Raw genomic sequence first — 15,386 nt, 5'->3', positions numbered from 1 at the left:
CTCTAAAATATAGGATCTCTAAAAGGGATAAGACAGAATCTAAAAAAATATAATTGAATAGATGAACACATACAAACGGCTGCAGAAAAGTCAGACATTGAAAGGAAAACAATACAGAGGTTTGTGCACTTTGAAATACATTCAAGTATGTCAGCTTGTATTTGGTCTTTGCTGGATATGTGTTTGCATATGGTTGTTCTTACCAGGTGTGCTCGGTTCAGTAGTATTCATTACAGTGTTGATGGCAGCCTGAGCCTCATTGTTCTGTTTTTTCAGCTGTTCGATAGTCCGCCTCAGCTCGTTCAGCTCACTGTCCTATTGGTCCAGGTCCAGGAAAGAACATGCAGACAGATTAATGATATCTAATCCCAGCACCGTCTCTATATACAGCAGAAACATAAGGCAGCCACTTCCCATCATCATACTGGATGATTAATGCCAACTTCTTTAACAGTGCAACAGCACAGACACTGATGATGCAAATATCATCAGGTCATCAGGTCATAACAAAAGTATACTGCTGTATTTTACCCACTCCCCTCAACCCCCCCCCCCCACTCACACACACACATACACACACATACACACACCGAGCCAGACCAACCTTTTGTTCAGCATTACTGGTGAGGTTCTGCAGTCTGACTGTCATGTTGCTCAGACTCTGTTCAAATGCGGCCACTAGATGGGCCTGTAAGGACAACAACAACTGGTTGGAAACAGTCACACATTACATTCTTAACACATTACATTCGCATGCCTTACATTCATATTACATTCATAAGTATCCAATGTACACAAACGGACAGTCAGTCCAGTCTATCCTATGTATTATAAAATAAACTCTGAATATCATGTTTAGGCGATAAGAAAATTTGTGCATTTTTTTTCTCCCCAATTGTATCCGGCCAATTACCCCACTCTTCCGAGCTGTCCTGGTCACTGCTCCACCCCCTCTGCCGATCTGGGGAGGGCTGCAGACTACCACATGCCTCCTACGATACATGTGGAGTCGCCAGCCGCTTCTTTTCACCTGACAGTGAGGAGTTTCATCAAGAGGATGTAGTGCATGGGAGGATCATGCTATTCCCCCCAGTTCCTCCTACCCCACGAACAGGCGTCCCGACCGACCAGAGGTGCTAGTGCAGCGACCAGGACACATACCCACAACCGGCTTCCCACCCGCAGACACGGCCAATTGTGTCTGTAGGGACGCCCGACCAAGTCGGAGGTAACACGGGGACTTGAACCAGCAATCCCCATGTTGGTAGGCAACGGAATAGACCACTACACTAGTCGGATGCCCCAATTCATGCGGTTTTAATCAACAAATATCAGACTGTAGTATGTTTGTGAGGAATAGGATTTAAAACGTGATTTCTCCTCACTTCAGAACTCAAAATAAAAGTAATTTTCAGTCTTCTCCAACAGTAGACAATTCTTTGTAGCTCAGAAATCTGCTTAAAACTTTTGTTTGGTTGTCACATCAGTCAATAAAAAACAGGGAACTGTTGCTGATCCAGTGGGTTAGCTGTTTGTAGGGCAGGTATGATTTTTGTTTTGGATGAAGTGGGCCTTGACAATATTCCTTTGAAAGAAAATATGTATTACTACTGGTTCCATCTATAGCTGCAAGAGAGGAATGTTGTCCCCTCTTATCCCAGTTGAGGCTGTCCTCCTTAAATCCACACTTTTCAGTTCTGATAAAACTCAACTGACACAACACATTCTAGTAAAAAACGTCTCCAGTCCAGTGAATAACTATGTAAACAAAACCAGAAGTGGGGCCAATATGTGTCACTGGGGGAAAGAAAGCCTAAATAACAGACAGATATGACGATTACTTTGTTCTGCTCGACATATAATGCACAGTGTAGTCCACAGTGGGAAGATTAATCTCCTGTCAAGGCAAACAGACCATGACAAAACTCTGGAGCTGAGATCTTGCACGAGACGCTGAGCAAAGTCTGTATGTACAACCTATATGAATGAATGGGTGTGTGTGCGTGTGCGTGCGCGCACGCACGCGCACGTTCGTGTGTGTCGGCCCTGTGATGGCCTGGCGGCCTGTCCAGGGTGTCTCCCTGCCTGCCACCCAGTGACTGCTGGAATAGGCTCCAGCGGTTAAGAAAATGGACGAGATGGAGATGAATGGTAGGTGTTATGCAATGGCACAAGAATATATAGTATTATGCAATAAAATGCATGCATAAATGTGAAATGTCTAGGGGGCAGGAGTCACACCTAGAGACATCCTCAACATACTGTTGCCAACTTTTGATCAAACTGTGTTGACAATATACAGTACTTACACCCATCAACACCCTGTATACTGTGGCTACCCATATAGCCAACTGAAGCCACTCTATGTACATGTGCTAATTCTGGCTGCTACGGTGAAATATTTTCCAACATGCACCCATCTTTCCAGGACATGAGTTTGAACCTAAATGTGTGAGTGGGGTGGGCTCAAGCTTTATTGAGGGCCATTTTCACCCCACAAAAAATACTTTGACTGACACCAGGTAGATAAGATCAAACCCTTGAGCACATGCTGGAAATTGCAAGCTACATCTTGGTTGTTTAGCTCTAGGGAATTGCCACATTACTTTAAAAACCAATAGACTTTCACACCCAACTAACTGCACGCAAGTTATTGAAGTTTAACAATCCGGAAACTATTAGGTATTTAAAATGTATTAGTATTAACATTTTTTTTGTTTTGCCATAGGGAATAGATGTCAACAGTTGAAATATTACAAGGTGTGTAAAAAAGCATTTAGAGGTAAACATCATACCTGGGGAGAATCAATGAAGTAGGGTGCACATAATCAAAGTGCAAAGGAGAGGGCCTGAATTGTTTCAGTTTTAAAAAAAGAAGGAGAGGCAAGATAGCACAAGGGCTCTATTTCGTAATTGTCTATTATAACTTGAAATAGCTTCAACTGTGATAGAAAAAAAAGAAAAAAATTCTAAATAAGTGACATACACATTCTCATTATCGGCTAATTTCCCCGAGGAGAGATATAAAGTTAGTTTCACTACTGGTGTCCCCCCCCTTTTTTTTCCCCCCAATTGTATCCTGCCAATTACCCCACTCTTCCGAGCCATCCCGGTTGCTGCTCCACCCCCTCTGCTGATCTGGGAAGGGCTGCAGACTACCACATGCCTCCTCCGATACATGTGGAGTCTCCAGCCGCTTCTTTTCACCTGACAATGAGGAGTTTCACCAGGGGGACATAGCACGTGGAAGGATCACGCTATTCCCCCCAGTTCCTCCTCCCGAACAGGTGCCCCGACTGACCAGAGGAGGCACTAGTGCAGTGACCAGGACACACACCCACATCCGGCTTCCTACCCGCAGACACGGCCAATTGTGTCTGTAGAGATGCCCAACCAAGCCGGAGGTAACACGTGGATTGGATCTGGCGATCCCTGTGTTGGTAGGCAACGAAATAGACCGCTACACCAACCGGATGCACCTGGTGGTTTTTACAGCCTGATACGTTCTTCAACCATTTACAAACCTAATCACCATCGATAAATGAGAGTTTTGAAATCACACAGGCACTGTTAGTACTGGTAATCCCTGTATGGTGTTTGTGTGCTTGTAAAATCCTCACACTACGTATAATTCATGTTGCTGCTTAAATAATCTGGCTAGCCGATACTCACGTTAGCATTGAGCTGGTTGGTCAGTGCAGACACTTTCTCCTGCGAGGCCTCCAGCTCCCTGCGCAGTTTACGAATCTAGACATGATACAGGATAGACCGGAATGATGAATATGCATAATCAAATGTATTTACATAAAGTTCAGGGAAAAGCACAGCAGAAACAGAACTTCTCCGTTAATAGTTCTAGCAGACACTTTGTTGCTACTGGTAATGAATGGTAAGGTATCAAATATAAATGAGTTGTCAGAATGATGGGTAGTATTAGTATTGCCTGGAGAGGAATGGTGAAAGTTATTTATTACTTCAGGACTTAGGAAATGTTATCCTTTCTGGAAAAAAGATGTCTGATTATCTCTAAGGACCCAGGTTAAAATGACTGTAGTTCAAGGATATAACTTAATCCCATCTGAATCATCTGGTTCTTCACAAAACTTGCAGCTTGCACACCTAACGTCTTGATTACAAGGGCAGACCAGTGGTGAGGTAAAGTGACAGAGGCGAACTCATGAGGCATGCAAGTTGTTTTTGTCATGTTGTTTGCATAATAACTGCGTATGACCTCAGCCATTTAAAAGGGAAGTAAGTATTAGCATCCCCAAAGTCATTACCCAACAGAAATATTACTGAACACCCCTGGTTTCATGCTGCACTGATGCAATGATGGAACATGACATTACCCCTAACCAAGACAATTTTCATGTAAAGGGTAACCATTTAATTCCCCAAATATCAAACAATGTAATTATAACATGATATTATGAATACAGTATGAATAACAAATAAGTTGAAAGGGGCTGAGCCTACTGGCTGTGTCTACAGTTCGGTTGAGACAACAGTTGATATAATCAAATAAATTCATTAAACAAAATGAAAACTTCTCACCTCTGACTGAGACTTCTCCTCAGACTGGGGGTGGGTGATGAGATGAGCATAGAAAAGGGAAAGACAGAGAAGTTATCTCATGCCAGTGTGTGCCTGTTTGTGAATGCCTGTGCATGTCTGCTGAAAATGCATGCATGGGACAAAGATGCATCCGTCTAACAGGCTTTCTGATCATATCCACTTTCACCCCTCTGGCAGAAGACACAAACACAGAAAGGTAGACATGGACTTATGATTATCTCACCGTGGAGTAGACAGAGGAGGTACTGGAGACCAAGGATAGACTGGAACCGTTCACTAAACAAACGGGAAAAAAAACAAGGTAGTAGATTACGGTTAACTGATGAGGTCTCAAATTTCTAGTGCGTGCTAGTGCGTGCTAAAATGAGAGAATTTCAAAATATGAGTTCCGCTGACAAAATCAAAACATTTGGCCAGTTCTCTGACTACTGTCTGTGGAAAGACAAGGCAAACAGCAAGATAGACAAGAAAAACTACACAACACATCGACCTGCTTTTTTTGGATTCATCACAGAGATTGCTCAAATTTGTTTCTGAGCAATTTTCTTTTCTTATGCAGTATTTTCACTGATCTTACATGTTATAGTCCCTAGTTGCACAGATAAATTCCACTGTATTATTTGCCCTGTTGTCAGACACGTTTTCCTGTCATACTGTTGAAAAAGTTGCCAGTCGTAGCTTGCCACGGCCCCAGTGAACTTTGCATTACTGAAGAATCCTGTGAAGAGCTATCTACTGAGTCATCTTCCTCACTGAAGGATGGGCTGGGAATGGACTGCTCTCTATGCTGTGTAAAATTAGGGCTTAACTGTGTCTTGCGTGTGTGTGTCTTGTGTGTGTGTGTGTGTGTGTGTGTGTGTGTGTGTGTGTGTGTGTGTGTGTGCGCGCGTGTGTGTGTGTAATTCTGGATGCAACCATGGCTTACAATATATTTACCCCATTCATCACCATTAGGCTACAGTAGACAGGATGACAACTTAAAATGGACAGGCTGAGGTTGTACGGTTATGACCTTGTCTTTCTTTTATTAAGGTTGGCACAATTTCTGTCTGAACAGCTCAAAATGTCCCTGTGAGTGTAGATTATTTCCTTTCCTTTTTTAGCATACATTTCAAGTGCACATGGGTACTTAACGTACTGGCTGTCTTCAATTGCTATGGCAACTGAAGACAGCACAAATTTAGCGTTTTTGACACTGGAAAAACAAGCAAAATGTTAAGTTCATTTTGTTTCACAAATTTCTCAAAAACATGGGGCTAATGATGAACACATGAAAAACTGCATCAGGGCATGATGTTAGATAAGTTTAGAACATTGTCTGTACTGGACCACAGACACGGAAAAGGAACTAGAAAGCCGAATGTTTAGGTTTGCCCCAGTATCTGCTCACGTACAGACTCACATACATGTACGTATACACATCGTTAGACAGAAATAAAAAGATAAATATGGCATACATAGAGATAACTAGGTAGATAGACAGAAAATACAGCCAACCTTCCTCCACTCCATCTTTGATGGAGCCAGATGTAGAGACAGTGCGACTCTTTTCATCCAGTGACATATTAGAAGTCTTAAATCCATCACAATTTCCTGCCTCCTGATTGGACTGTCCAGCAGGCACACCCCCTGAACGCAAGGCTGACAGGCTCATCTGATTGGCTGCTGTAGGACTGCCTAATGATGGACAGGATAAATGGACAGTGAAACACAGATGATTATTCAGCAGTGTCTTAACACCTCTGGTTTTATTTCAAATAACGCAAACTTTCAAAACATATTTGTGAGTACATTGCCAGTATACTTTGTTCTTGTATCCCAGTTTCTTTTTTTGTGTGGATCCCCACCCCCTTTCTCCCCAATTGTAATCAGCCAATCACCCCACTCTTCCAAGCCATCCTGGTCACTGCTCCACCCCCAGTTTCACTAATAATGATACCTATCTAATCCAATCCTAAAACAAGTTTATATAATGAATTTTCTTTGCAATTAAATTTCCTTAACTGAATTTCCTTAATTGAATGTAAATGGAATAGTCACATTTTCTCCTGGATGCTGTAACATACGTACCAAGCTGTGAGCTGAGGGCGAAACGTGTTCCTGAGGGGGAAGTGAGAGATGAGCAGGGGGAGAAGGGAGAGGAGGCACCTGATTCTTGGACTCCACCTACTGTGTGAGAGCGCAGCCAATCACGATGCTCATCTCCTCGCAGAGGAGACAAGTGGCCATGCCTGCTAAAAGACAAACACGAAAACAGATCAAAGCATCACCATCAAAAGTGTTTAAATCAGTATAAGGACAGGTGGCCCCATACCAAGAGGGGGGAGCCATGGCCAGTTTTTCCATAGGCATAAGGTAAAAGAGCCACACCAATGCATCAAAACTGTTATTTTGTAATCACAAAAAGAGAGGACATATTATAGAGAAATAGATGATGTAGGTGACACGAGTAATCACGCGCCAACAGCAAGGTCATCTTGCTGATCATTTATTAACAACAGTGCTGTTGTCACAGTCCAGGAATGCGATGTTGCTTGCTGGTATTAAATGACTTCTTAGCGTGAAGCAACCTGAAAAGGCAAACCTCATTTGTTGTTGAAGGGAGATGTAGGCAAAACAGAATGCTAAGGCAATGCACAACAAGGAAAACCCACTACCCACTCTAGTGACAAGAGTTAGTAATACCAGTTAATCACCAGTTTTAAAGGGTGGCAACACTGGTATAAAAATGCCATCACCTAGACAGCCCCACAAATTATACAGATCAAAGTGAAAATAACAACTTATTCCCGTGTCTTTTCATTCATTCTGACTTGTCAAGTCGTGATCCAATACATCAAACCTATCATGGTGGCTGCAAGTTAACTGCATATCTCTCTAAAATCAGATGGCACCATCAAAAAGCTATTAAAAAGTCAAGAGAGAGGTCTTTTTTAATTTTCAAACCACAGTGCACATGCTGGGCTTAAGCTCCTAAGGTGATGAGGCACTGAATATCTTATTTAAATCACCAAATGTTCCTTGTGAAAGCCTAATTCAATTAGGAGTTTTCAATTTTCTTTTGTCTTTTCTGAACTTTATTCTCAATGTTCACATTGCCATGCACAGTGTGGGGTGAAAAATCTGCAGGATTGTGGTGGTGGGCCAGTACATTAATGTCATCCATCCATCCATTATCTAAACCTCTTATCCTGCTCTCGGATCATGGGGATGCAGGAGCCTATCCCAGCAGTCATTGGGCGGCAGGCGGGGAGACACCCTGGATAGGCCGCCAGGCCATCACAGGGCTGACAGACACACACACACACACACATTCACACCTAGGGACAATTTAGTATGGCTGATTCACCTGACCTACATGTTTTTGGACTGTGGGAGGAAACCGGAGCACCCGGAAGAAACCCACACAGACACAGAGAGAACATGCCAACTCCACACAGAGGACAACTAGGGATGGCCCCCAAGGTTGGACTACCCCGGGGCTTGAACCCAGGACCTTCTTGCTGTGATGCAACCACGTTAACCACTGTGACACCGTGCCATCCATATCGGAGTCAGATCACAGTTGTGCCCTACCTGCCTTTGTTGACTGGTGTTATGATAACTTCCTTGACCTTAACATGTCAAAAACTATGGAACGTATCATTGATTTTAGGAGAAACAGTGATAAACCCAAAGCTAGCACTATACATGGTGAGGATGTTCAAATTGTTGGCACTTATAAGTAATTGGGAACCGTGTTCGACTCCCAACTCAAGTTCAATGTGATAACAGATTTGATTGTCAAGCGTGGACAACAAAGAATTCACTTAAGCTTAATTCCTTTAATGTCTGTAACACCATCTTCTGTATTTTCTACCGGTCATTTATTGAAAGTCTTTTAACTTTTTCCTTTAATTGTTGGTTTAATGGGTTGTCTGTCAAGGACAGAAATAGCCTAAAGTTCGTTAAGGTCTGCTCCAATGTTACATTAATGTACATTAATAATAATAATAATAATAATAATGATGATGATGATGATGGTGATAATGATAATAATTAAAAACAATTAATAATACATTAATTTTTTTGTCCCAATCTGTCCTTGGTGCATAGGATATTAATGTGCATTGACTCATTCAGTTTATTGATTTTTAATTTTTTAGTTTTAATTTGCGGACAATTTGATTTGCATTTTCATTCATCTTTTTCAAATGCAAAATCCTTCCATAACAAGTCCAAACATTCACTTTTGGGTCACAACCCATCAGCAGAGAGTCAACAGTTAATTCAATTTTAAGTTAATATATTCCATTTGTCAGTGCCTGGAGCACCATGACCTGCATGCACGCTGGTGGTTGTCACGTGCATACTAACAGACATTATATTCCCAGAACATCTCCATGAAAGATCAACAACATTGGGTGGCCGGGTAGCGTCGCGGTCTATTCTGTTGCCTACCAACACGGGGATCGCTGGTTCAAATCCCCTTGTTACCTCCGGCTCGGTTGGGCGTCCCTACAGACACAATTGGCTGTGTCTGCAGGTGGGTACACAGACGTGGGTATGTGTCCTGTTCACTGCACTAGCGCCTCCTCTGGTTGGTTGGGGTGCCTGTTCAGGAGGGAGGGGGAACTGGGGGGAATAGCGTGATCCTCCCACGCGCTACATCCCCCTGGTGAAACTCCTCACTGTCAGGTGAAAAGAAGTGGCCGGTGACTCCACATGTATCAGAGGAGACACGTGATAGTCTGCAGCCCTCCCCGGCTTGGCAGAAGGGGTGGAACAGTGACCGGGACGGCTCGGAAGAGTGGGGTAATTGGCCAGATACGATTAGGGAGAAAAGGGGGGGAAATTCCAAAAAAAAAAAGATCAACATCTAAAGAAAGGGCGGCATGACTTTACATGATCGGTGCGACAACACATGGCCATGCATTACTGTATGCAGACAGGAACTCTCTATTGACCGATATACCATCCTATATACACAGCACAAAAAGAGTCATAAACACAACCCTTGAATGAAGGTTATGTATTCCAAATTCACAAAAATGTGTCTTCACTGTACTTAGGCTATAGTTCAGGTTTACACACAGCTGGGCGCACACCAAAATAAGAATAAAAAACTGTTTTGTTTTTGTTTGTTTTTTTCCCCCAAAACCCTGAGAATTGTTTGGAAAACAAGTCTTTGGGTATTCTATGTAATTTTTCATTGGCCTTTAAAAATAGTTTAAAAAACACAGGACAGAGAGAGAGAGAGCGTGAGAAGGCAGGGTCACTATAATTCTAACTGGCTGCCTTGTAGAAGGGGAAGTGTGAGAAGAAGACCACTAACTACAAGGTTGGCCCCAACTAAGTACACACACTCAAAACCAGACACATGCACCCACTCATACACAAACAGATACACAAACAAACACAGAAGTGCATATTCTTTTCAAAATGCAAATTGCAGCTTTTCAGAGGGGAAAAAAATGAAAATTTTGAAAAAAGGAGGGATTGACTCTTCCGTAATTGAATAAATGAATGTCAGTGGTACACTGTTAAAGTACCATACCTGTCTTGTCTCCTTGGAAATGTGCTGTGGCTCAGTTTAGGACTAGCAGAGGGAGAGGAGAGAGGACTGCAGGGAAGCCAGCCAGATAACAGAGAGGGGACCCGATGAGAGGGAAGAGAGGACAACAGAGAAAAGAAAAACAAGGAAGGATAGAGATACAATGATAAGAGCAGAATGGTAAGCCTCATTTCAGCTTCCCAACACTTCCTGAGGGGGTCTGTCATCAGATTAACATGCACATCGTGAAGTGACAGACATAACAGAGAGCGAGTAGAGGAAAAGCAGAAAAAAACAAGGATGAAACAGGTGCAGACAGCCTGAGTTTGCCATGACTTTAGTAATCACAACACTAAGTGGTAAAATAAGTTTTATAGCTTTTGACAAAAGCATGATGAACCTTGCTGAGTTTTGAATAGCTGCTTTCTAAAAGCAGTAGCTCCTCCAGGCATGGCCTTGACACTGCTTGGTAAGAATTAGATGGTTTGTGGACACAGGAGCTTACAAATTCCTTCATCCATAAAATTGTTTTTCAGCACTGTTTTTTTTTTCAAAACCTAAGTCTTATTTTCATAGAATTAACCATTGTGCACATCGGTTATATCAGTTTACTTACCCACCTCACTTTGGAGATTTTGGACATAGGGCCATTGCTAGACAGCCATCTTACAGGGCCACTGAACATGACCCTTAAACCTGTCGTTCCAATAACAACAACAGCATCAAAGAGTCTAACGCCCCAGTTAGATTGTGTACATGATTTCCATTATTTATGACTTCTGAGCTGCGCTAGACGGGTGGTTAGTTGATGAGTACTACTACCTTCAGTGAGTAGGATGGTCATTCCTGCAAACTGAACCAGGAAGTAACTCAGCAATGTGATCAACCATCGATAATATTGGACATTTTGGGTAATAACTTTTAACTAACACTTTCATTTTCACATTTAAATACATGATTTCGATAATTGGATTAAACTGGAGTTGTTGTGTATTATGGAATAACTGAACACGAGTGTCCGGCAGTGTCCAGCTGTGGTTCTGTATCCAAAATCTCCACAATGAAGCAGGTTAGACGAATGATACGGACCATGGCAGGACCTTGGTTGCAAAAAAAGTTGAATTATCCTTTACTGTACCCTGTTGAGACTATGGGGCATGACTAGTTGCAATGTTTAAAATATAAAAATATCTCTTCTGGGGTCAGTGACTCTGTACCTGATTGCATAGCTCATCTTGATTCCATTGGTCCTCAGATAGGAGAGCTGGGCTGAGTCATCTCCAGATGTCCTATTCTGCCTCCCTCTTCCTCCTCCACCACAGCTGCCCAGGGGGACATCCATGGACTCAGTGCTAGTGGTAAGACTGCCCAGAGTGGAGGTGGTACCACCTAGTGGGGCTTGGCCCAAGCTAGGGTTTTGAAGGTTGGCGCTAAGGCTAGAGTGTTCCCCGGGGCTGTGTTGACTGGAGCTGGCTTGGTCTCGCATTAGATTAGAAATGTGTCGAGTGCGGACTGAGCCAAGTTTAACAGAGCCCAAAGCCAAGTTCTTGGATGGGATAGAAAAGGCAGAATCTGGGCTGGCGAAGCCAGAAGCAGGAATGGAGAAGGCTGGGTTTTGGTTGGTGATGGGACTGCATGGGCTGAAGGCAAAAGCAGGAGATGAGGGAATCAGTGAAATACCACCCCCTTCCCCTTCCCCTTCATTTCCTTTCCCTTCCCAGCATGAAACAGTGCTGCTATAGTCATGCACAGCAAGTGAGGAGGAGTCCCTTCCACTGCTCTGGTTGCCAAAGGTGGTCTGAGGGTTGGAGATGACTGTGGCGTTGGTCAGGTTGTCCTCTGAAGACAAAGGAGTCTGCCTCCCTGACCTAGATTCAACTAACAGTCTAAGAGAGAGAGGGGAATTCAAGTAGGGGGATTCCTTTTTATTGTCATTATTGTCCAGCCCTAAACACAGACAAACATACATACACAACCATGCATCAGATTCAGATCATCAGAGCAAACACCAGGGGTTAAGTCCATGTCGTTACAGGACTGTTATAAAACCGACACATTAATGTTCACTAAACTGGGACTGAGCATGGATGCCTTATATCACAAACTATTTTCTTCAGTAAAAACATTCTTTGGCATGTAACATGGGATGAACTTTAACTGCTCTGATCTGCAAAAATGAGCTTGGCCATGAGATTTTTTTTTTTAGGTTTGGGTCCATGGAGAAAAAGTTGGATGCACAGCAACACAAAAGCTCTAGACAGAAACAAGCCCCCATTTCCTCTCTGCCCTGCTCCAAACCATAACAAAGTCTCCCACACTTCCACATGAATTTGAGGAATGTCCCGTTACAGCGGCACCACTCAGCCATGTCAGCAATCTTGGTCGAGAAAAGCAACAAATCTGCCAGGCAACAGCTCTGTAATAGGCCAAGGGTTTAAGTAGGGAGTAGATTAATAATAAAAACAGAGTCGGTGTGATGATGCCTCTAAAGAGACATATTAATTGTCCAGTTCAAAGTCTTTAAAAAACAGCCAGCCTGGAAGTGAAGCTGTAGATGTGCTAGTATTAAAGGATAATTCTTTGTTTTTTTTACAACCTGGGGTCTTTTTTTTCATAGTTTCTGCCATATTGGTTATCATATAATTTTACTCAGCAGCTTCATTTTGGAGATCTTGGACAAAGGACCACTGCTAGACAAAGCTACGCAGCTTCACAAGGCATTATATAGGGCAACAGAATACAATCCTTCAACCTGTCCTTTTAACAACAAAAAACAAGGTACCCGTAGTCCCTTGGTTAGACTGTGTGTATATGATTTCCCATTATCTATGATTTCTCAATAGCCCTGGCCAGGTTGTTTATCGATAGTTCCTACTTCCTTTCAGTTAGAATAGGCTGGTCATTTCTGCAAGCTGAACCAAGAACTAGGTCAGCAATTCAATCGGCCATTGATAATATCAGACATTTTGATCAATAACATAACTCTCATCATCATTTTCACTTCCAAATACATGGTTTAAATGATTATGTTAAATTGGACTTGTGTGAAACATGTTGGACACTCATATTCCATTGCCCCGTAAGATGCAATTGTGAAGCTGAGTCCAGCAGTGGTTCTGAGTCCAAGATCTCCAAAATAAAGTCGATGAGAAAAATGATATCATAACCAATATTTAGGATGGGAGAAATTGTGAATCTAACACCCAGGTTGCAAAAAACTTAAATCAACCTTTTAGGCTTTTTTAAAGCATGGAGACCACAAACCATTGGCTTGTAAAATATGGGGTTGTATCCAAAATGGGGCAATTTCTGGTAAGCGAATACTAGCAATCCAGCCATCCAGGTGCTGTGGGATGTGCCACAAGATTTCCTCCATTTAAGAAAACATTGTACTCATCACACTAATTGCTTGAATCCTTATAGTTACTTCTAATTTTTATTAAAATTTGGATGAAGCTAGAAAAAAGTTGCCCAATACTGTGTTCATCAGTTAAAAATGATTTCTGAATCAAATACTCCACTTAAAGTTAAAGCAATTTGGCCATAGTCCAACATCTTAAGGTTTATTTTCATGGAAGATGCTGAAAACTCTAAAGTAACAACATTCTTGCAGCTATGAAAAAGCCCTAACCTTTTTTTTAGAACTGTCCCCACCCACCATGGAAAATTTTCAAGTCCAACCTAAAAACTCCCTTTTACCCTCGTGACTTTGTGTCTCCTTGGCCTGCATGTCTGTTATGTACATTGTTATCTGTTTGTCTTTTTGAAATTCTCTTGTTTTTTACTCTGTTCAAATTGCACCACACTTTGGTTGATATTGGTTGCGTTGCGTAATATAAATACACCAAGCTGACATGACAATGACATTTTGAAGCAATCAATATTTTGTTGTGTCCTCTTTGTCTATTCTATCCTAGTGTACACAGCACAACAGATGACAATCATATAAGAAAAAGACCAAAATGGAAAGTACTCTGGGATTACAACAGACAATTTGTATACAACCTGACCTCGTGTCTTACCTGCGAGTCGTAGGGGAAACCAAATCGGGGTCTCCAGTCTGCTTGCTGGCTGAGGGAGGCAGCATCTCTGCAGACACACCGCTTTCACACATGCTCTCCATCAGGCATCCTCTTCCACCTTTCTCTACCACCCCTCCCACTCCTTTCTCCCTGTCTGTGCTGTTGGAGGGTTGAGGTTTGGCACCCACGTTCCTCTTGATCCCACTGGTGTTTAACCTGGAACTCAGTCTTAAAACATCTGCACCAGTTTGCCTGACCGTGGTCCCACCACTGTTGCCGCGGTTACTGTTAGCGTTGCCGTGATTTCGGCGGGGCCACGGCAGGCTGTGATACTGTGGGATCAACTGTTTGCTGTTAAAAGACAGACAGCTGTCATCTGCACTGTTCTGTCGGCCAAGAGAGTTAAAAGCAGACCCCCTTGACTGATAGCGCTGACTGGCTGCGGGAGAGATTCCACTGGGGGTAGGAAGTTGGGATTTGCTTGGTGTCGTGGAAATGTGGGAGATGGTGGTTCCACTGGGGGTTGCTAAGGTCATTAACCCACCTAATCCAAGAGAGGAGAGGAGAAAAGAAGAATATATTAACATCTAAACTTCAAAACCTTTATATATTCAAGAAAGGCTTACAATGCACACATGCTCTTTTTTGCAGCAATACACAGTGGGTACAGGTCCATCTCATTCTCGTAATGGTGCTCATCTAGGTCTCTCTGCTCTCTCCAACTAAGGCTCTATCATCATACTGGACGTCATATACTCCGGTCATCTTTCTCAACCCAGGATTGATGTCTGGCCAACAACCAACTGCCATACCATCTGTCCATCTGAGGTTAACCAATAATCTTTGTTCAAATTCAAACTACAAGATGTGGTCGCAACACTGCTGAAGACGAAAATCCCCTATATTCAGGATGGGTGAATCCTGACATTTGCTGTGGTGTGGGTGGTGTTTGAGGGTACTGTAACTAAGTTCTTAGTGGGCTACAGTCCTTGGCACATTTTATGCAGGACCCGATGATTTAGGTGGTGCATGCCAAGCTGGCTCTCCTACAAAGGCTGATGAGCAGCCTTGACAGGCCTTTTCTTTTTGGAATTTTTTCCCCCTTTTTTCTCCCCAATTGTACTTGGCCAATTACCCCACTCTTCACATTCGGCTTCCCACCCGCAGACACAGCCAATTGTATCTGTAGAGACGCCCGACCCAAGCCGGAGGTAACACAGGGATTCGAACCACCGACCACCGTGTTGGTAGGCAAT

General features: G+C 42.9%; 1 protein-coding gene across 1 annotated transcript in view; it reads right to left on the bottom strand.

Moving 5' to 3' along the window:
• LOC130114573 (neuron navigator 2-like) overlaps window positions 1-14,536 on the bottom strand; it is a 31,167-nt gene extending 16,631 nt beyond the window's left edge. The window contains exons 1-8 of the mRNA XM_056282435.1: window positions 14,131-14,536; window positions 6,646-6,809; window positions 6,073-6,252; window positions 4,799-4,851; window positions 4,555-4,578; window positions 3,673-3,747; window positions 605-688; window positions 204-315 (exon numbers count right to left, since the gene is read on the bottom strand). Of these exons, the coding sequence (XP_056138410.1) occupies window positions 204-315; window positions 605-688; window positions 3,673-3,747; window positions 4,555-4,578; window positions 4,799-4,851; window positions 6,073-6,252; window positions 6,646-6,809; window positions 14,131-14,231 (793 nt within the window). The 5' untranslated portion in view covers window positions 14,232-14,536. The remainder of the gene's footprint in view (window positions 1-203; window positions 316-604; window positions 689-3,672; window positions 3,748-4,554; window positions 4,579-4,798; window positions 4,852-6,072; window positions 6,253-6,645; window positions 6,810-14,130) is intronic.
• Window positions 14,537-15,386: the final 850 nt, after the last annotated feature.

Source organism: Lampris incognitus, chromosome 6 (genome assembly GCF_029633865.1).
Source record: "Lampris incognitus isolate fLamInc1 chromosome 6, fLamInc1.hap2, whole genome shotgun sequence".
NCBI classification, from domain to species: domain Eukaryota; kingdom Metazoa; phylum Chordata; class Actinopteri; order Lampriformes; family Lampridae; genus Lampris; species Lampris incognitus.
Note: the sequence above shows the minus strand (reverse complement) of the source record. Positions and strands in the feature narration are given on the sequence as shown.